Genomic DNA, 23,317 nt, shown 5'->3' with positions numbered 1-23,317 from the left:
CGCGTGAGGGGGGCGGGAGCGCGGACCGCTCGAGCTCCTCTCCTTCGTTTCCTGACGCGAGAAAGACAAAAGGAAAAACCGGAGAAGAAGAGAAGCGGATTCGTGCTCGGGGAATATCGAGGCCCGCTCGGTTCCGTGAGGCGTGAGCCGCGGGTCGGTGCAGGCGGAGCGGCGGAGCGCGGGACTCGAGCCCGGGGACATCACACGGGCCTGTCCGGTAAAAACAGCTCATTATCGCACATCTGTGTGTGTGTGTGTGTGTGTGTTTGCGCGTCTCCGCCACCGGCGCGGGGTCTCTCGGAATGGCGTTTATTGGCGGTCAGAGGAGCGGCTGTCGACGCGTGTCGGTCTGACGCTCGCGATGGCGCGTCTAAATCTGCGTTTCTGCGCGAATGAGAGCGATGCTAACGCGCTAATGCTAATGTGCTGCTGCTGTGGGCTTCATTTCTAGATGGTTCCGAGTCAGCATCGTGTCGGAGAGAGCCATCATTAATTCCAGATTCTGCTCTGCTCTGATGAACACACACACACACACACACACACACACACACTGGGCTGATGTGTCACAGCTAACCCTTCCTCATCATCATCATCATCATCACCATCATTGTTGTGTTTGTGATTTCAGTGTGCAGAGAAATCTCAGGTAGTGACAGATTAAACCAGTGTTTACACACACTCCTGGAGCTGTGAAGAGCATCATCAGCCGTGACCACACACACACACTCACACACACAAACACACACACACACACTGTTTGCTCGACTGTGTTTAGTTAACGGATCAGCTACAGCACTGGTTTGACTGTAGAAAGGCCGTAAACTCATAGGTAGTGTGTGTGTGTGTGTGTGTGTGTGTGTGTGTGTGTGTGTGAGGGACAATAGACACGTGGGGACATGAGTGATGATGCCATTACAGTGCAGGACCCTCATTAAGGCCTGTGCTAATTAAACACTCATCCTGCAGACGGTCGTGTGTGTGTGTGTGTGTGTGTGTGTGTGTGTGTGTGTGTGTGTGTGTTTCATCACTGGGAAGTTCAGTCTTCAGTCTCAATGCAAGCGTAACCAGCGGTGGGCTTTTGACTTGTGCATGATCAACATTACTCCATCAAGTCTGCGGCGTTACATGTGCAGTCGTACACACACACACACACACACACACACACACACACACACACACACACACACACACACACACACTGTCTGCTTCCCCTGAACACTGGTGAACACATTAACAGTACTGTATATTCAGCTCTCTCTGATCGCTCCTCCACGTCTGATCACTGATCATCAGTACACCGTCAGCGGATCAGTGAAACGGGCAGTGTGTTGTGCTGGAGCGGTTCTCCTGTTTTATTTCTCTAGATCTAGCGTTCTGTGTTCATTCGCATCACTGTAGACTGACTGACACAGCGCAGAGTCCAGGCTGGAGGATGAATGCAGATGTACGTGTGTTTCAGCTGCGATGTGTTGGACTACAGCTGATATCACGTCTCTATCGGCTGGTTAAGCGTCTGATTCCTGCTGTTGAAAATATAACGGTGCTGACAGCCAGAGCTGTAGGACTGAGCCATAACTGTCAGATTAAGTTCATTACCGAACAAATCAGATCCCGTTATATCGTTATATCTGATCATGCCTTGATGTTGACTGATTTGATGAGGACAGTGAGGTCTGGAATGAAGAAGAAAGCCTTCAGCAGGATCCCAGAGTTCATCAAGAGTCTTTGTGTTCATCTTCAACACCTCCTCCTTCATCAGCTCAATAATGTTGTGTCTGGTGACTGGGCTGGCCAATCCTGGAGCAGCTTGAGCTTCAGGATCTTTGATGTGGAGGCTGAAGTATGAGCAGGAGCGCTATCCTGCTGGAGAATTGTCCCTCTCCTGTGGTTTGTCATGTAATGGGCAGCACAGATGTCTTGATACCTCAGCCTGTTGATGTTGCAGATCTCCATACTGAATGAACCCCAAACCATGATGTCTCCTTCACCAAACTTGACTGATTTCTGTGTGAATGTTGGTCCATGCTGGTTCCAGTGGGTGTTCTGCAGTATTGGTGATGATCGGGATGCAGATGATCCAGCTCCTGCCTCTGTTACTCCTGACTGAAGTTATTACGTGCTGCTCTGACCGCTGGGCTTGTGTCAGGGAGGGCAGATGCACCTCAGTGTTGTCCATGATGAGGGTGCATGCATAAACGATCATATTTATTCAAATTATAATCACAAATATCTTTACTAATCCCTTGTTTTATTCACATTCCTGTTTACTAACAGGAGAAGTGAGTGGAGTGAGCTCTGCAAAAGCTGGACTCGAACCCACTCCACCACAGTCCTTCCAGCTCACTGCGTTACTGCCGACACACTGCCTCTAATGTTCATTCACTCAGCAATAAACACCTCCAATAATCGTGTTTGCGTTCGCACTGACGTTATTTGGTCACGCCGTCAGTAAAGCGCACTGATCTAGATCAGGAAGCAGGACTCGCTGCCTCGCCTCGTCGTTAAACGTCACTGCTCTAACGGCACTAATGACAGCCTTTCTGCAGCCAGCCGGAGTCATGCAGTGTTCCAGCGTCACTGGGCTCACTGAACCTGCTCATGCCCAGGATCGGGTCACTGTGATCGTTACCACGGTAACTGACCCGGGTTATGAGTTACCGCTCTCCCGCTTTTAATTTCTGTCACACACAGCTCAGAGTCTCCTTCATTGCACAGTCGGACACGTAACCTGGGCCTCATGTGTGTTTAACTGAACACACACACACACACACACACACACTGATGATGATGATGAAGAGTAAATATTCCTGCTGGAGTATCTCTTCTGAGGTGGTGAAGGACTCTGAGTAGTCCCAGTGTTTTGGCTCTGTGGGCTCGTGATGCAGATGTGTCTGTGTCATCAGTCGAGGCCCACACTGGATCTGTGAGCGCAGGGTTCTGCAGGTGTTGAGCCCATCACTGGTTCTGTTTGTTTACCTGTGTAAACGTATGTTTATTCAGTTTTAAATGAATGACAGTGATAATGTTGACCCGTATTAGAATGCTGATCTGAGTTGTGTACAGCAGTGTGTGCAGTCATGTGTGTGTTCTGTCTCTCAGTACAGGTATTATACGAGAGACTTGCTTTATTTACCCAGTCAGTGGATCTACTGTAAGTGGATTTGCATTGTAAACATTAAATACAAGTTAAAATGCAAGTATTACATGTAATACAAATTATTTTTTACTCATTTATGAGGTTTTTAGTTATGATATTCCCAAAATAATTCAGCATAGATCTGCAGAACTTTAGCACAATGCTGTGCAGATACAGCAGAACATTTCTGTCTGGCCTCAATTAGGAGTCTTCATCACTAGTTCACATCTAAATACACTCTTCATGTGTGTGTGTGTGTGTGTGTGTGTGTGTGTGTGTGTGTCAGGCATGGGACGATAACCGATAATAGTCCAAGGTATAGGAAAAGTCAAGGTATTAAGTCAGTCAAAGTTCTCTGCAGTACTGTTCCTCAGGCATGTGTAAGATATTTTATTTACATTTTGTTTGTTTTCTTCTCCAGCAGGAGAAATAGCCAAAGATGCTGTGTTAAATAGTACAGAAATCAGTGTTTTTGAAGACAGCAGAAGTCATTGATTCACTTCAGTTCTTCAGTCTGACATGTTTACTGCTCCAAAATACCAGAGATGATTCTCAAAATAAAACATATTGTGTTCAGAGAGGATAAAGGGTTTTGTTTTTTACCTCAGACATTTTAAAAGAGTATATGTTAGAGCAGTAATCACAATACCCTGATGTTTTTATTCAAGGCTGTCATACTCACACCGTCAGAATCTTCTAGCGGCCCATGCCGAGTGATGCCTGCAGGACTGTGCAGGAGAACTGGTCTGCAGCATCACACTTCACTAAACACTGAAGGAATCAGCCGTGCACACAGCACAGCACAGAAGACTGCTGGAAACTGATCTAGATCAGTGCTTCTCAAACCTTCTTCACCAAGCATCACCCTGATGAGCAGTATTGAAATACAGTAGTGCAGTCGGCCTGATAAAGCAGCTACAGCTCTCAGTTCAGAAATGAGGCAGGTTAATTCCTATTATTATGCATATTTATTATTGTCAGCCACTTTAAAAATAATTCATAGCTTGAACATCAACACTGCCTTGTGCTTACAGGTTAAAAAATAAATAATGTTTAAATTAAAATGTGCTTCTAAAAGTTCATTAGAAAACCTCTTAAAAAGTAAAGAGAAAGCTGCTGTACTTAAGTGTACAGTATTAACATATATAGTAGCCTGAACATGACCTCAAATGTTCCTTGGATCTCATAAATACAGGCTGTTTGTGATCATATTCTTATTTAAAATGTTTAAAAGAATTGCAATAGATGTTGCATGTGACTTTATTGTATATCTTTGAAATCTAAACATTAACTTTAAATATATGATTTGGATTTACATATTAGATTTAGAAATCAGCACTGCTTACTGTGTGTTATAGGCTTTGTGTGTCACAAAAGCAAGTCATTAAGCCATCATACCTGTCAACAGTGGGATATAAAAATACAGGATACACCCCCGACAACATTACACATATGGGGAGGAGACCAGCTTCAAATGATGGAACACATAGCAGACATTAGAAAATAGAAAATAAAAGGGTTAGCCTATTAAATCAGTTTACTGAAAGGGTTAAAAGTGTTAATGTTTTTACTTGAATTATTCTGCAGTTCCTCAGCGAACCACTAGAAGGAAGCCTGCTCACCACACGTACCACAGTTTGAGAACCCCTGATCTAGAATCAAATATTAGACATGTGATGAGTGTGTGATCGCTTCAGTGCTGCTGAAATTACACTGAGAGATGCAGTTAAGCTGCTACAAACACTACTGTAACATGTTCCAAACTCGTTCTTCATTCATTCATTCATTTTCTTTTTGGCTTAGTCAGGGATCGCCACAGTGGAATGAACCGCCGACTATTCAGGCATGTGCTTTATGCAGTGGATACCCTTCCAGCTGCTCTTCTCAACCATACACACTCAGTCTCTCTCTCTCTCTCTGTCACACATACACTCATACACACACACACACACACACACACACACACACACACACACACACTCATACACTCCGGTTTAGTTGTTCAATTCCTGTGTTTGGACTGTGGGGGAAACCGGAGCACCCGGAGGAAACCCACGCCAACACGGGGAGAACATGCAAACTCCACACAGAAACACCAACTGACCCAGCCGAGACTCAAACCAGAGACCTGAGTGCTGTGTGGACACAGTGCTAACCACTGCGCCACCGTGCCGCCCAACAGTTTTTCATCAGCCTTTCCTCTGTTCACTCATGCTCCAGTGTCTCCAAACCTGTTTGTTCCTCGTATGTGCTGCTGCTTCCTCTTCAAAACCTCCTCTATTGTGCTCTACGCTACAGAAGCAGGCTGAAGTGAAGAGAGAGAAGCGTACACGAGGACAGAATGCTGATATCTGTGTAAACCGTCCCTTTAAGCCGGTAGAAGATAGTCGTCGTCTCCTGTACATCTCACCGATTCGCCACCGCATTCCTCCGTACGTCACTTGAATGATCCTGGATCTGTTCATCTTGATCACTGATCTCTGGCTAATTTGGTTCTTCAAACAAGTTTGTAAATCAGATTAAAACATCTGGATGAGCTGATCTGAGATCTGTGTGTTGTGAAGGGCAGATCTGTCCATCCTCCAAATCATGATCAGCAATGCAGCGATTGGCTGACGGCACAGCAGCGTGATGACATCATCTGATTAATATGCAGTTATTCATCTCAGCCAAATTACATCAAATTGGTAGTAAACGGTGTGTTGAATATGACACGCAAAACCTGTCCACCTGTGATGTAGGCTGAGGCTTTACACTGTCATGTGTTCAGAGTGTTTAGCAGTTTATTTAGTTTATCAGGTATAGAGCAGATGTTCTTTGTTATAGGAGCCCAGGACTAAATTACATTCCTTAATCAGCGGGAAAAACGGGAATCAAAAATTCAGTTCAGCTTTATGTGTACAGCGCTTCTACAATGCAGACTGTCAAAGCAGCTTCACATAGAAGATTCACATAGTGAATGTAAACAGAGTAGCTCAGTTCAGTTCAGTTCAGCTCAGTTCAGCTCAGCTCAGTTCAGTTCAGCTCAGTTCAGCTCAGCTCAGTTCAGCTCAGCTCAGCTCAGCTCAGTTCAGTTCAGCTCAGCTCAGCTCAGTTCAGTTCAGTTCAGTTCAGTTCAGCTCAGTTCAGTGTGGTTTAATAATCAATACTGAGAGTCCAAACACTGAAGAGCAAATCCATCCATGCACATCTCTGAAAAGCATTCTGATGCTGGTAAAGGCGTCTGCAACTCTTGTGAAGCATTAAATCATCATCATTTTATCTGTCAGAACATGTTCATGACTGCATAAATCATAATTCCTGTATAAAAACAAACAGACAAGAGCCATTGGAATATTGTGCATGTCTATTAACACACACTAATTGCACTAAGGCTGGTCCCATAAAATAGTGTTTTATAGATGCACATGTGTCTAGACAGTCCATATTCATAGATGTTCTCTCTGATCCTCTTGGGGAGAACCTGCCCGTTTCAGAACTTTTATTTGGGAGTGCAGATTGCAGAAGTTTCATTAGTATTTTTATAAATTGTATGAACAAACACAAATATTATGAATTACTTAATATTAAATACTATGATACATTATAAATGAGAATGTCGCAGGTTCGAGCCTCTGCTCAGTTGGCGTTTCTGTGTGGAGTAGGGTAAATTGGTAGGCTAAATTGTCCATAGTGTGTGAATGTGTGTGTGGATGTTTCCCAGAGATGGGTTGCAGCTGGAAGGGCATCCGCTGTGTAAAAACTTGCTGGATAAGTTGGCGGTTCATTCCGCTGTGGCAACCCTTGATTAATAAAGGGACTAAGCCGACAAGAAAATGAATGAATGATACATTATAAATGCATGTTTAAGTTTTTTAAATTACTTGACTATTTTCCCAGGTGTACATCACCTATAGCAGGGGTGGCCAACCCTGTTCCTGGAGAGCCACCTTCCTGCAGATTTCAGTTGCTACCCATTTCAAACACACCTGAACCCATTAATTAGGACCTGAACACTACGTGATAATTACAGGCAGGTGTGTTTGATATGGGTTGCAACTGAAATCTGCAGGAAAGTGGCTCTCCAGGAACAGGGTTGGCCACCCCTGACCTATAGTTTACTACTGTGAGAAAATACCAGCGTCCGGTACAGTTTCAGGATCTCCTTTACTTGAACTGACCTGATCCAATCCTGTTTACATGAGATGAGCCTGATCTCCCAAGCAGGATTGAGCTCAGGAACTGTTGCTATGACAACAACTCTCAGATGAGTTTTGAAGAACAAAATGATCCTGGATCAGGTCAAATCGTCAATAGCCAAATCCAGCTAACCGAGTAATGCACATGTGAAGAGCAGACCCCTGAACATCAACTGAGGAAGCTGGACGGAAGCTAGTTAGTGTACTAGAACTCTCCTATCAGTGAAGTTTTTCCCTCTCCGCTGTCGCCACTGGCTCGCATGGTTCAGGATTGGTAGAGCTACGCATCGATGAATTTGCTCTTCAGTGTTTGAACTCTCAGTAATGATTAAATCACACTGAACTGAGCTAAACTGAACTGAACTGAACTTAAACACTGAAACCTGAACCACACTGTTCCAGTTACTATGACCATTTATGTGAAGCTGCTTTGACACAATCTACATTGTAAAAGTGCTATACAAATAAAGCTGAATTGAATTGAATTAAAGCTCTATAGACATGAGGGAGAACTGAACTGAATCAGAACGCTCTCCTGAACAACGTAGAGTTTTGTGCTCTGGACGATACTGCTGTCCGTGAGCGTCTTTACTGCTTAGAGACGTCGCTTTGCCTCTGAGATCTAACCGTAAAGATGTAAAGAAGCCCTGTCAATATTAAACTCCCCACGTAATGATTTAGACTCCACTGAGAAATGCTGTCTTCATTACGTTCAACACAAACCTTGTTTATCAGATGGAGAAAGTGTCTTCTGTCAGATATGACGAAGTCTTCAATGGTTGTACTGTAGACTGACTGCAGGGTGATTGGGTTAATGTTATGAACATGGCACTAAAGCAGAGGTCTAAAATGCTGTTTTCTTTCTGTTTCCAGCTCCCGGACAGACACACAGCCTCGTCCACGGAGAGTAAATGAGGATCTGGATGGGGAAAGCGTGGTAAACCTGCCGATCTCAGAAACGACGTACTCTACTGACGGAGCGGCGGCGGATGAGCACACACACACACGCAGCAGTCCGGCTGGAGCGCATCTAACATGGGAGAAGACAAACCTTTGAATGCAGCTGGAAGATATTTGCGGGCAGAGACCTTAATGAAACACGAATCGATGACAGAGTGCCCGAAGTCCCTGTTACACAGGAAGTTTGAAAAGAAATCATGATCCTGCAGTGTTGGTCTTTCTGGAGCTATTTTCACTGAATATATATGTGCCAACTGGAGAAAGACTTGTGTGCTGCAAACTTGTTAATGAACTGTGACAGTTGTACTGCATGGCTGCTACCCCGCACAGCTACCGAACAGCACACATCACACTACAGCATCTAAATACTGACGCTCTTCTGATCAGACGTGCTTGAGTGGCCGTGTTGCTGGTGTATCTTCACCTCACGGCTTATAGACATTTTGTGACAACACTAAAACGTCATCCGCTCTTTGGATATAGTGCCAAACCACACAGTGGCGATTGTGACTCAGTTCTTCTGTACATGAATGTGTAGCTGCTGTGTTCCCCATCCTCTGGCGCTCGGTGTTAACTAGTGGACATTTTCTGGAGCCTGCTGCAGATGCATCTGTAATCGCACGGCTGAAACGTTCCCGTTTGGATTCTTTAAGAAAGGTTACCGAGACAGTTTTGTGCAACTCTAACACACAGAGATGCAGAATTTCCCCAACAGTCCTGTCCCTCTCCACCCAGGGTTCAGCCGTGGAGCAGGCGTAGTCAGTTCCCCATATCAGACCCACCCGTCAGACCTTCAGATCTCCCCCAGGACCTCCGAGGACTATGTGTCCCTTCAGCAGGCCCAGACCAGCCTACAGAGCCACGGGCAGCACTTGCACCTGCGGGCCCAGCAGCAGCAGCACCTGCATGCTCCGGTACATGGCTACAGCTCCAGGCGAGCGGTCACAGAGATGCCGCAGAGCAGCGCGGGGGGGAACTCCTACCGAAAGGACAGTATGGATTATTACTTCTCTGTGAGTGGGCGAGACCGAAGCCGAAGAGGTGGAGCCGCTTACGGAGCCGGATTTAGGTACACAAACGTGGATGGGCACCAGTACCAACACCTCTCCGGTTCAGGGTCTTCCTCCGGAATGATTTCTCCCTACTCCATGGACTGTGGCTCTGCAGTCGTGGGGAGTAATAGCAGTGCAGCTGGTTCGTTTTCTCCTTCCCAGCAATACAGTATGGCTCACGCTGCTTCAGTACAATCAAGTGCTCAAATGCATCAACGGCAGAAATATCCCTCACATCAAGGCTTATTACACCAAGGTCAGCATCACCGGACATATGCGCTCTCCGGAAACAGAATCCCCGCTCAGTTCGGACACTACGCCACTATCAATGCAACCTCAGGCTCCTCTGGAATGTATAACTCTCCACCGCAGAGATACGACGTGAGCAGCAGTAGCAGCACAGAAGCCAAAATCAATGACTCTCCCACGCAGTCTAATCCAAATCATCATAGCAGTTCATCAGCTTCCAACAGCTGCGAGGCTATGGGGCAGGGCTACTCCTCGTCAGCACATCCACCGTATTCACCACAGTCGCTTCACAAGCACGGCCCCCATTCCCAGCGTACCCCTCAACACAGCGCTGTCGCAGGCTATGACCTATCCCTCAAAATGCAGCATCTGCACACCAAACTGCCCCATTCCTCTGTCTCCTCCAGCCCGTCTCTGCCCTCACACACCCCTCAAGACCTCACCAAGTCTCCTATGCACACTCAAAATCAACAGGCTCAGATTCATCAGAACTTCAGTCCTATCTCTAATCCCTCCCCAGCTCCATCTGCGGTGCAGTCTCCAAGCTGCAGCTCGTCCTCATCTCCTCTGCTGGGGGTCTCGGAGGGAAACAGTGCTCAGCTGCAGGCGTCTTCACACCCTGCTGCCCCAAACGCACGCAGCAGCCAGAGTCACGCACGCCTCCTGCAGGCCGTCCCCCAGCTGAGCCCCACTCCCCATTCCAATAGCAGCATCAGTAGCTGTGGTAGCGGAGGTGGAAATAAGTCTGCCGTTCTGAATCACAGTGCAGGGATTGGTCATGCCAATATGGGGCAGAACCGAATGGGGCCAGGTCTCCGGAGTGGTCCGGGGGAAGATAGCTCCCTGTTCCCTCATGACAAACACCTACCGGACCCTGGTCTTAACAGTCTCAATGCTCTGACTTCTCAAGTGGAAAACCTACCGAATACAGTCCAGCACATGCTGCTAACCGACACTGTGCTGCCCCAGAGGAAGAGCAGAGATGCTGCCCCTCACTTTCAGATGCAGCAGGGGTCTCACTCTTTACCTGGCAACCAGAACAAATCTGGAAACTCCAGCACTGCTGGTCGGATCTTAACAAATGAAGAAAGCTCTGAGATGCTGGAAACAAAAGGCCATCAAAAATTAGAAAGGAAAAGAGTTAGGCAGGAAAGTGGTACAAGCAATGAATCTGAGCCACAGAGCTACCTGCCATCACAAAGGCAGATGCCCTCAGATAAGAGTCAGCAGGGCCTGGATCTCCAGGTCAACACTGGAGTCATCTCAACAGCTTCAAAACAGTCTTCTGTTAGAGAGTCTCAAGCAAAGACTCCAGAAACCCTCACCCCCTCCTCCACTTCACCACCATCAGGTCATCCTACTGCAGAACCCAGCCCAAAACTACAGGTGTATCCCCCTGCTCCAGCCTCTCCCATTCACTCCGCATGTCTAAACTCTGTGGCAGATAGAGACCTAGGTAAAGATGATGAGAAGGGAACTAAGGGACCACAAATCAAAATGATAAAAGATGAAGAAAGCGATGATGAATGTGCAGATCCTCCGTGTCATAGAACGAGTTCAGAGAACAGACTGTTGGTTCCTCTCAAACAGGCCGAGCGAGAGTCCTGTGCTCAATCATTAGAAAATCCCAGTAAAAATGTGAATGTTCCAGAACAACACAATGTTGGAGGTGTAGGGGTTATTGTCTCTGCTCGTTCTGAACTGAACACAGAATCAAGCAAGCACACAGGAGTCAAATCTCCACGTTACAGTGTTTCTCATTACCCAAACAAACCCAGCAGTATTGAGGAGCAGCATGATGTCAATGTCTTAAAAGAGACGAGAAACCAGAATGGAGAAGGAGAGATGTCCATGGAAGCATATGTGTCACAGTATGATATTTCCCCTAAACGAGAATTTGGCCAAAGCATTGTTTCTGTTCAATCTCACCCAGTGTCATTTAAATGCAGCAATCCAGAGGTACAATACACTGCCGTAAAGAGCAAGGACAAATTAGGGCTAGGTAGTGTTATGGGTGCAAATAGAGGCCAGAATTACCATACACTACAGGCCAGCTATGGGTCTATTGCCAGAAAGGAGATTGCTGGTGTATTTGCTATGGAGGGGGGAAGAGGAATGGTCTCAAGAAGCCAGGATAACAGTTCTCAGTTTCAGCAGGTATTTCCAAGCCTTTTACAAGAAGTCCTTCAAGGCCATCACTTGGATCGCCGCTATGTACGTGCTGAACAGACATCTAGTGCTCATCAACATTCTCAAGATACGTCTCAGCACCGTTTTCAAACCAGACTACCTTACAGTATGATTGAAAACTTGAGTTCACATTCAATGGGCTCTCAATCAGTTATGGGGGGACTTAATGTCCAGTTTAGTCAATTGGCCCCTGGAAAATCTCCAAACTCAAGTCAGGGACCAGATAGTGAGATTGGTTTAGGCCCTTCTCATCCCTCTTGGGATTCTGAAGCACATAAGACTCACGGGATCTCCATAGAGAAAAGCAAAACTAGTCTGTCTCCCAGCCAGTCCTCCCACATGCAGCAGTCTTTAGATCTCTCAACAGGAGCCCCTCCAAAGCACATCAACCTGGCTGACTATTCTTTGCAGCACAGAAAACCATCCAGATATGGTACCTCTCCTTCAGCTGTAGAACAATTGCTTTTACAGGAAGCTGAGCCACTGGCATGCAATGTAGGTCCTGTCGGCCATGTTCAATCCCAGGCATCCTCATCCTCTGGAAGGCGCTCGGTAATCTGTGATGTGTCGCCTTCTCGACGAACAACACCAGAAAGAGAGAGAGGATCCTCTGGACCCTCAGTCATTCAGCAGCCGTTTTCTTCTGGGTCTAATGAGCAAGACTGCTGCAAGGAAGAAATTAAAGCAAAGAAAGCACAAATCAAGGAGGACCCATCAAAGGTTGAAGCTGCAGGTCAGAACACAGATCGCTACTGCAGCACACCACCCAGTAAGGAGTCTAATAAGCCTCTTCGCCATCCTGTAGATAGTGATTCTGACTTAGAAAAGACCAGGAGTGCCAAAGGCAACAGTGATGCCCTCAGCAACCTGCCATATCTTTCACAAATGCCCACAAACCCCTTGTCCTCACCACAGAGACTACAGTCATTTTCACAGGCTGTTGATGGCTTAAGGGCATATGGCTTCGGTGATGCAACGGATGGACAAAAAATGATCTCTCATGCTGGACCACATCAACCGTTCCATACGCTATCAGCATATTCTAAGACCACAGCCTCTACAAACAAGTTACAAGTGTTTCCACAGAGTTTGCCTCCTCAAGACAGACCTGACTGGACTCCTGACAGACAAAAGCTTCGAGGTATGGACAGGCACGGTCCTCAGAGAATCCCCGAACAGAAATGTAAAAGCCAGCCTTCAAGTGAAACTCTGTCTAGTCCACATCGTATATCTCAACAACACTCTTATCCTGGTGCACAGTTTGACCTGAAAATGTGGGATGCTTATCCTGAAAAAGAGGGAGCTGCGCAATCACTGGCTGCAGTCCCTCGTGAGCATGTTGGTTCTCAACCAATTACAAATTCTGGCCCCAAAATTGCAAAAGAGGACATCTCAGATAAGGGTGCAGAAGACACAGTCAAATCCTTCCACTCATTGGCACCGGCTAGTACTAATGCTGGGCACACCGTCAAGGCAACCCAAGGCATTCAGCAGGGGCAGAGAGTAACTAAAACTGGAGCATTGGCTGAAACTAATCCCCTAATCATGAGAAGGAGAGTTAGATCTTTTATTTCCCCTATTCCTGCTAAGAGGCAGCATCAGGATGTTCCAGCTCAGCGGCCAGGATCAGCATACCACTCCCCAATAGCTCAAGCCTACCCTGAATCTAGAATTGCAACCAACAGTTGTTCTGGTAGTTTGGATTCTCAGGCCAAATTGCCATCTCCCAAGACACCGCATTCCATATCCAGTGCTAACTCGCCTCCTCAGTCCAAAGCAAAGTTTCTTCCCCCAAGAAAGGGGCGTGGCTTGAAACTTGAGGCGATTGTGCAGAAAATTACTCCTGGCGTGAGAAAAAATGACTTCAACAATAGTAACTTGGAATCGGACTTTTCAGAAGCAGCTCATTACACCTCTGACTTGCCGGACCCAGAGAGTGGTACATCGTTTACTAGTGTTTCTCAAGGTGAGGAGACCTGTTTATCTTACCTTGAGGATTCTCATACTTTAGATGACCTTATGCCATACAGAGCAGTTGAAGATGCATTCTCATGTGACTCTCAGTCTCTCAAAGCAGGTGCAGCTGCTTCTAGCAGCGGTGCCCTCAGAAGTTTGCCAAAAGATTTCGACTTTGGCTTAGGTACTGCTGGCTCTTCAGGGTCTTTGGGGGGTGAAAATGATAAGGATGAATTTACTTTGTTGGGACCCCTTCCACCAGCTCCTCCATTGCCTTGTCCTGTACAGGGATCACCTCCTCCATCTTCATCTGCATTGTCAGACATACAACAATTCACAAACACTTATCAACAGCTGGAAACAAGGCGAAGTGAGCAGTCGGCTGCTAACCTGCTGAGGCAGAAGTTGCAGGAGTCTGGCATGGGCTTTGACGATTACCCAGGAGGGGATTACTATGGGACCACTGCTGGCCATAGTCCTGGACATCACCTACTGTCCAGAGGTTCACAAAACCAGATGAATTCTCTCAGGTTGACAAGTCCAGACTCTAAAGCATCAGAAAGCACTGTGCCCAAAGGTTATTTCCCATCAGGAAAGAAAAAAGGCCGCCCAGTCGGTAGTGTGAATAAGCAGAAACGTGCCCAAGGACAAATGCAGAATACAGCAACTAACATACCTGCAGCTTCTCTTCCCTCACCTACAGCTGCACCTCAGTCTGTTTCAGTCTCGAGCAATGCTGATGAAGTGCCCCGAGTACCAACACCACCTGATGAGAAACCCTGCCCATCTCTGGTCCCTCCCGATGAAACCCAAGTGGTGAAGGTGGATGCAGAAAGCGAGGAGACCCTGCCAGAGTTGGATGTAAAGCCTGTTAAACAAAAACAGAAAAAGGGGAAAGAGTGCAGCGAGACTCCTGCCTCAAGTGGCAATCAGAGAAGGAGAAGAAGAGGAATGGCTTCCAAAGAGGAGCTGGACACTCAGACGAGCAGTAGGGGAAGCATTAGTCTCAGTGGAATATTCTCTGATGCCAGGAATAATGTTTTTGCTCCTTACGTACATGTGGAGAAAAAGATGGAAGAAATTGGGGCAGTCTGTACAATAATTAACGCAGAGGATGAAAAGTCAAAAGGTGGAGGCAAACCTGGTCACACGGGGGTTGATGGCCCTTTAAACACCCTGCTGCCATCTCAGCTTGTGAGAAAAGAAAAGGAGAATGAAAAATCAAAAGAGAACTGGGTTTCAGAGCAAGTTGATTCAACCTTGGAGTCAGGGAAAGCACTTCCTACATCCGAGTATGTTCTGCCAGGGCCTGTGATATCCGAAACTGGACACAGCGGTCACCTGTTGTGCTGCCTTTGTCAGAAATGGGCCAACTACAAACATCTTGGAGATCTCTATGGTCCTTTTTACCCAGCCGAGTATGCAGCCAAGCTCCCTAAGAATCAACCTCAAGTCCGACAAACCTTGTCCCATTTTGGGCCAGCTGCCACAGGTATGACATCCATTCCAACAGAAGCGATTCCCCAGGATACAAGATTACAAGAACCTCAGAATGTCAAGTCATCTGCAGAAAGCGATTGCACAGTAAGCCAGGCAACAAACACAACATCCCCAGCCACTATCATTGGCACTGTTTCTCCAATGCCTTTGGAAATGCCTTTCCAGAATGCTATAGCCAGCAGCTCTACTGCAAGGGTAACAACTCATGCTTGGGATACGGCAGCCGAGCTGGAAAGTGGACTGGGTACATCAAATTTACAAGAAACAGACGCTGAAATCGCATCAAAGCAGTTGCAGGTAGAAAGTTCACAGCAAAGGCCCCAGCACAGAAAACTGACATCTCATCCACGCTTCAAAAGAAGACACAAATCCAGCGAAGATTTGCCTCGAACTGTCCCAATTAACAGCAAAGCCTCCCTGCCCTTCCAGCCTCCACCCCCAAGCCTGGATGCTCTGGGCCCCATGGCTCAGCTGGCGCAGCTCCCGCTGGTGCCTCTGGACCCTGAGGAGCTGTGGGTGCACGAGAGCTGCATGGTGTGGACCAGTGGCATATACCTGGTCAATGGGAGACTCTATGGCCTTCAGGAAGCACTGGATGGTGCTAGAGATGCGGTGAGTCCAGCTCAGCAGTTTCTGACCTATAGCATGCAGACAGTTCTGGTTGTTTAATGGATTAATTGAGACTTTCCTCTTTTCTTGTGGTTTCATTCTCTCCTCAGAGCTGCTCTCATTGTGAGATGGCGGGCTCCACCCTCGGCTGCTACAGTAAAGGCTGCACGCTGAGGTACCACTACATTTGTGCCATAGACGCAGGTGAGACACGACATTACCTGGACCTGCACTTGCTTTAATTGTGATCCGCCGAGTGTCTGATTTTAACTCTTCTCTTTTCTGTTAATCTAAAGATTGCTCTCTTAACGAAGACAACTTTTCTTTGAGGTGTCCAAAGCACAAGGTAAGAGAACAAGGCTTTGCGTTTAACATGGAAATGTTGTTAAGATAGCCGAGGGAACAGAGTTGAGCAGAACACAGAGACACACACTGAGTGTGTTGATATGACTGATAACACAGACACTAGATGCTAATATCAGTGGAGTACACACACTCAACAGATGAACATCAGACTGGAATATTGATGATGACTGAAGCTGAATGAGGGATCGAGGAGCCGGAGACGGCCACAGATACAGTAGTGGAGTGACTATTTAAGACTAAACACAATGTTATTATAGAGATGAACTGACATTACAACATGTGTTATAAATCAAAACCGTTTGTTACACACTACCTATACTACCTGTGTGTGTGTGTGTGTGTCTGAACAGGGCAACAGGATGGCCAAGCCTGGAGTGGTGTATCTGGAGCAGTCGGAGCGCGGATGAGCGGAGCGGCGCGGCGCACAGATCAGACGTGAGTTAGCATTAGCATCAGTGATAGCATTAGTCTCTGCGCTTCCCTGCGCTCACTCCGTGTTTCCCTCTGCAGACGGAGAGTCCCGCCTGACTGTGTGAGGCTCAGCATCCACATGGGTTAGCGATGGACACGCTTGGGAATGTAGAGACTCTAAAACACTAATAACTGAGAAAAACAAAACGATCAGCTGTTCTGTGCGGACGCAGAGCGGGAGACGGAGAGAACGGCCTTCTGGGAGAGGAGGAGGAGGAGGAGGAACACTAACTGCCTTCAGAGCGCTGAGTCTGAGCTGGGCATCTTTACTCTGGAGCTGCGCGCGGACATGCGGACGGCAGTGTATTTACAGCCCTTATATGTAGTATTTTATCATCACTCATCTTATCCTTATTTTAAACATCGCTATTGTTTATCAGTATTTACCTGTAGATGGAGACCGAGAGTCCAGCCGCCGCCGCTGCCACACCGTACACACACTTGACGGCAGCGGCATGCGTGCGGCCAGACGCACAGTTATTGCCTTCGAAGGTGTGCCTGTGTGTGTGTGTGTTAGATTGTGTGTGTGTGTGTGTGTGAGTGAGTGTGTCTGCTTCTGCCCGTTGATAAAGTGTTCTTATTTCCACTGAGGGTCAGTGTGTGTGTGTTCACTGCGCGCGAACAGACGGAGTGTGTGTTGCTCTGGACTCCTGACGTGTGGACTTGTACACACTCTCCAGCTCTCACAGACATTCCGGCGGCGTGTGCAGGAAGCGCAGGCATGAGTGCAGAGCTCCTCCATCATCAAACGCTGTCATGTATTTTATTTTATAAGTCTTTTGAGAATAAAACTGAAGAATCACCATGAGGAGCGCGCTCGAGACCAGTCCATCTGCTTCATCAGCACACTCTCTCTCTCTCTCTGTGTGTGTGTGTGTGTGTGTGTGTCTCTCGCTGCTTACTTACATGTGTGCTAACATGAGGATATCTCTGTATGTCTGTACAGGCAGTCAGGTGCTGTGTGTTGTGGAATCTCCGCTCGCTCTAGCCTAGTTCACACTACAGGATTTTAAGCCTGATTTGAGCTGATTTGGAAGTTACCGAGCTCGCCGACAGATCGGGCTGTGATCAGGGAATAAATCTCTCGACAATCTTTATGCATGAACTACTGAACAACGCATCAAAGAGGCTCACTGACGCGTTGCCGACACCTCGCAGACGGAAATCCAATATCTAGCATGCTGAATATTCCAGAGCAGTCGGCTGACTCGACCTCACGTGCGGTCCGAGAAGGCTGTATGAACAGTGGAGCTGGAGTTCTGTAACTATTAGAGTTACCACACTGCTCATTCATATCAGACGTCAGATTGCCACGCCATATTCACATTCAAAACCTCTGCTGAGATATTAAGATGAAGCTCTGAATATCTGTCGTCATGTTTGAAGACACGGTAAACGTATGATCTTTTAGGTAATGCAGCCTGTAAACGTGTGTTTAAGTGTGCGTTCACACCTGTGAATCAATTGAGTTGCTCTGAATCAGAGATTACAGTTGTTGCAGTGCTGCTCTTTGCTCTTGGAGCGGTTCGCTTTCACACGGCAAAGTTTCTAAACGGACCAGAAGAGCTAAAACAAGTCACGTGTGAGTAAACTCTACTATCATTGGTCAGAGTGTCAGGGTTTGTTTCGCAGAGTCAGCTGTCATGCATCCTTAATTTAAGTTATGGCGGTGAGCAAGAAGACAATATAAGCCAGGGGTCACCAATCTCGGTCCTGGAGGTCCAGTGCCCTGCAGAGTTTAGCTCCAGCTTGCCTCAACACACCTGCCTGGGTGTTTCAAGTACACCTAGTAAGAGCTTGATCAGCTTGTTCAGGTGTGTTTGATTAGGGTTGGAGCTGAAATCCGCAGGACACCGGCCCTCCAGGAACAAGTTTGGTGACCCCTGATATAAGCAATGTGAAGATGGGGGAGTTTGGGGGTGTGCGCAACGTGTCTGAAGACCGAGGAGGGATGCGGTGGGGAGGGGTGAGAAGGGTGGGCGATGTATTTGAGGACCGGGAGGGAGATGCGAGATTTTTGGGAGATTATCACTCGTTTGCGGGCATCTGGGAGACTCTCGTAACTGGAATGACCTCCCACCCTACTCATATAGCCGGCCTCCGATCGTATCGCCTTCTCACTACAATCGATCTGCTCGAGAGTTAGTTCCAATCGAGCCGAGACCACCTCATTAAGGCGATCTCAGACCGATTGACTAGCCGCGGATCCGAGCGCGATTGCTGGATTCACATATGCCAAACAAACCGCGCTAACTGGGCAAACGAGACCGGTTCCCAAACAAACGACTAAGAGTGAAAGCAGCCTAAGATACTAGAACACACAAAGGTCTGGACCAGGCTTTCATTTCCACTCTCGAGCAGGAGCTGTCTACAGAATATTCTGATTGAGATATATCTGCAGCACATTTCTGTTCGTCCAATCAGAAAGCTCTGGTTCTGTAGGCAGGAGGTTGCTAGGCAAATAAAGCACGCATGTTTAAAGTGACAGGAACAGCAGCAGACATGCACGCAGTCATGTGGAGCAGTGTGGGGATTACAGGCAGACATGCTCAGCTCTTTACTGATGTGTCATTTAACAAATAACGCACTGACATTTAGGAAGCGTCAGGGTGTTGTAGATATGTCAGTGTTATTTCAGAGTTATTAATTTACAAAATGAAAAGCTCTCCGCCTGCCTGCCTCAGTAGTGCTAGTGTTAAAGCCACATCTCTCTCGCAGATGAGGCCTGATCCGCATCAGCTGACTGACCGTGTGTTTACACGCTGCTCTGAAAGCCTGAAACTCTGTCAGTGATGTCATCAGCACACCAGCAGCCAATAGTGTTCAGCCTCTTCTGACGGCTCCTCCCTCAACATTTGATTGGCTGTGGTTCGGTAGCTGGACTGAGCTGTTGAGGAGCGAGTTGTTGTCAGATCATGTAGTGTGTGTGTGTGTGTGTGTGTGTGTGTGTGTGTGTGTGACACCCTCTTGTGGATCATTTAGGTAGTGTGAACACCACAGCGGTTTAAAGACAGATCAGGTCATCGGCACAGCGATCATGTGTAAAGTCATGTAGTGTGAGCTAGGCTTCACCCGTCTCTCTGTCTTACACACACACACACAAATGCTGACTTGCACACATTTAAACAAACACACTGCACATTATCTGAACTATGACATGTAAATGAGGGCTTTTCTGATTGAGGATGTTCATTAATCAATTATTCTTTGAGCAGGTCTTTCAGGGTGGTGCAGCGTCTCCCAGCAGACCTGTGTGTGTGTGTGTGTGTGTGTGTGTGTGTGTGTGTGTGTGTGCGCAGTGTCCGCTTGTGTTATGGCGGCTCTTCTACAGTGGAATTGTCTAATTTGTCTCTGTCGACACTACTGAGGGTTTAAGGCTGAATTTAAAACAGCACACAGTTTACAAACACTCTTTCCACCAACAGTGTGTGTGTGTGTGTGTGTGTGTGTGTGTGTGTCTCTGCTGGATGACTTGCTGCTGAATGCTCCTGTGTTTCCTTCAGGTACTGCCTCACACACACCTGTTTACTGTCTGCGTGTCTCTGCTCCAGTGTGAAACTCCTCCTGTGCTCATACTGTTCTGTTTATTCAAGATTAACAGCTTTGACACTTCTCATGTACCGGATCAGCATATGAATTTCAGTGCCACTGGTGCTGCGACAGGAACGTAAGAAGCATTAAGGTATGCATCGAAGGCACTCATGAGTATGCGCTGTCACACCATCTCTAAACATTTAACTCTAGACAACTTGGAGGAATACGGACAGGTGATGTCAGGCGTTTGTTGTTGCTCAGGGAACAGACGGACACACACGACGCTCGCAGTACAGCGCATACAGTGAGTGAGTGAGACTCTCTTCAGATCAACACACATGATCACGTTCATTAAATTAGCTTAAACTAAGATTCTAAAGCGTATTTACAAGCAAGAATTCTGACAGCAGCGTGAAGCAGAGGCTTTACATAAAACTTGCATGTAAGGGGGAAACAGGTCAAGCTTAATGACACATTTGAGGGCTCAGAGGAATGCACTGTCTCTGACATCATCTGACACTTTCAATATACCGACATGGACACCAATGCTCCGACTTTAATATGACTTACACGATACTCTGATTAGGGTCTAGACTACCATGTAAACAGTGATTGTTGATGATCTCAAAGGATCACAGACACCTGCACCGTGAAATGCAGAGGTTTTTCTTTCCATTCAACATGCGCTATCAGGAGCACTCTTCCAGCAGTCCTTACCTAATGCCTGCATCAAATAGCTCATGAAATGAAAGTGAAACTGCAGTTAAAGTCGAAAAATTTCAAATGAAACGCTTGAAATGACATGAAACTCTGGAGGAAACATGGATAGCATGCTGACGCTATAGTACATATCTATGGGCTATAACATGCGAGACGGCATCATGAAAGGGACATTCAGGAAGCAGCTCATGCAAACGCCTTCATCATATCATCATCATCTTATTCAAATTAAGGCAAATCATTAGATCACTGAAAACCATGTAAACAGGCCCCAACCCTAGAGAAAAGCAGTTCTGTATTTTGATGACAGCCTTTCCACAGGTTAGCAGTAAGCTAATGTCATTTCATAATGCAAATCTTAAATTCATGCTAACCAACAAATGATCAAAGGAAATACATTAATGTAAGTCAAATATGTAAAATATAAATTCATGTTTACTTTAAACTTAAATTATATTGTTCAATTAATATTAGTTTTTCTAAAAGATTTTGTCAAATAAAAGATTTTTCTAGAGTCGTCCAAAATAATTGTGTGGCTAAAAAGTATCAGTTCAGGCACCGTTTTAGCTCTGCTACCATTTTAGAAGTATCGTTTTAGCACCGGTATCATTTTAAAAGTATCGATTTAGCACCGGTATCATTTTAAAAGTATTGTTTTAGCACCGGTATCATTTTAAAAGTATTGTTTTAGCACCGGTATTATTTTAAAAGTATCAAAGTATCGATTTAGCACCGGTATCATTTTAAAAGTATCGATTTAGCACCGGTATCATTTTAAAAGTATCGTTTTAGCACCGGTATCATTTTAAAAGTATCGATTTAGCAACGGTATCATTTTAAAAGTATCGATTTAGCACCGGTATCATTTTAAAAGTATCGATTTAGCACCGGTATCATTTTAAAAGTATTGTTTTAGCACCGGTATCATTTTAAAAGTATTGTTTTAGCACCGGTATCATTTTAAAAGTATTGTTTTAGCACCGGTATCATTTTAAAAGTATCGATTTAGCAACGGTATCATTTTAAAAGTATCGATTTAGCACCGGTATCATTTTAAAAGTATCGATTTAGCACCGGTATCATTTTAAAAGTATTGTTTTAGCACCGGTATCATTTTAAAAGTATTGTTTTAGCACCGGTATTATTTTAAAAGTATCGATTTAGCAACGGTATCATTTTAAAAGTATCGATTTAGCACCGGTATCATTTTAAAAGTATCATTTTAGCACCGGTATTATTTTAAAAGTATCGATTTAGCAACGGTATCATTTTAAAAGTATCGATTTAGCACCGGTATCATTTTAAAAGTATCATTTTAGCACCGGTATTATTTTAAAAGTATCGATTTAGCAACGGTATCAATTTAAAAGTATCGATTTAGCACCGGTATTATTTTAAAAGTATCGATTTAGCACCGGTATTATTTTAAAAGTATTGATTTAGCACCGGTATTATTTTAAAAGTATCGATTTAGCACCGGTATCATTTTAAAAGTATCGATTTAGCACCGGTATCATTTTAAAAGTATCGATTTAGCACCGGTATAATTTTAAAAGTATCGTTTTAACACCGGTATCATTTTAAAAGTATCGATTTAGCACCGGTATCATTTTAAAAGTATCATTTTAGCACCGGTATTACTTTAAAAGTATCATTTTAGCACTGGTATTATTTTAAAAGTATCGAAACGTATCGATTTAGCACCGGTATCATTTTAAAAGTATCGTTTTAGCACCGGTATTATTTTAAAAGTATCGATTTAGCACCGGTATCGAAATAAACCCAAACGATACCCAACTCCACTCTACAGTCTGACTAATATAGCAGCTGTTGAACAACATCATAAACTGTTGATGCTGTTTCAGGTGAGAATGTAGTTGTTTAGATTGCAGCTGTTTATTTATAAGGACAGTGCGTTGGAGGCCATTAGCCATCATCCACAAGATGGTGACAGAAATACAGCGTAAACCTACAAACTCCTGCTGATCAAATCATTATAGAACAGGTAAGGCTATCTCTCCCTCTTTTATATGTGGTAGTGCTGTACTTATATCTAAAGCCATATAACGTCAGCAGAATCAGCTGTTCTGTCTTCACTTTAGACATTACGCTAGAGAATCACTCAATGTAAAGTGATGGTGATGCAGCAGTGGCTTCTGCTGTTCTGACGTCAGCTGCAGATGTAAATGAATGTTTTATGTACACCATTATGACGTCAAACTGTTGTATAAACGTGATATCACAGCAGTAGCAGTGCGATACGGCTGTATATCAGACACTAAGAGCCAACACATGCCTCCCACCAGTGCTGATATACAGCCATATGGCACTGCTACTGGTGTGGTACTGCTCATGTATAAACAGAGTCGAGCAGGGTAAATGACTGACTGGATCTT

The 23,317-nt window shown here is 45.6% G+C and overlaps 1 protein-coding gene across 1 annotated transcript; it reads left to right on the top strand.

The window, feature by feature from the left end:
- Positions 1-58: 58 nt before the first annotated feature.
- tcf20 (transcription factor 20) lies at positions 59-17,475 on the top strand. The gene is made up of 6 exons (XM_073943685.1): positions 59-217; positions 8,188-15,833; positions 15,941-16,034; positions 16,127-16,176; positions 16,547-16,631; positions 16,707-17,475. Exons 2-5 carry the CDS (start codon positions 8,970-8,972, stop codon positions 16,601-16,603), a joined length of 7,065 nt encoding a protein of 2,354 aa, XP_073799786.1. The 5' UTR covers positions 59-217; positions 8,188-8,969; the 3' UTR covers positions 16,604-16,631; positions 16,707-17,475.
- Positions 17,476-23,317: the final 5,842 nt, after the last annotated feature.

This window comes from Danio rerio, chromosome 3, assembly GCF_049306965.1.
Source record: "Danio rerio strain Tuebingen ecotype United States chromosome 3, GRCz12tu, whole genome shotgun sequence".
Classification (NCBI taxonomy): Eukaryota; Metazoa; Chordata; class Actinopteri; order Cypriniformes; family Danionidae; genus Danio; species Danio rerio.
This window is presented reverse-complemented; position numbering and strand designations above follow the sequence as displayed.

Bases quoted from the DNA above. Each gene is read 5' to 3' on its own strand.
- tcf20 (XM_073943685.1), top strand. From the start codon at position 8,970: ATGCAGAATTTCCCCAACAGTCCTGTCCCTCTCCACCCAGGGTTCAGC. The intron at 16,035-16,126 runs GTGAGACACGAC...GTTAATCTAAAG, and splicing joins CATTTGTGCCATAGACGCAG to ATTGCTCTCTTAACGAAGAC. The intron at 16,177-16,546 runs GTAAGAGAACAA...GTGTCTGAACAG, and splicing joins TGAGGTGTCCAAAGCACAAG to GGCAACAGGATGGCCAAGCC.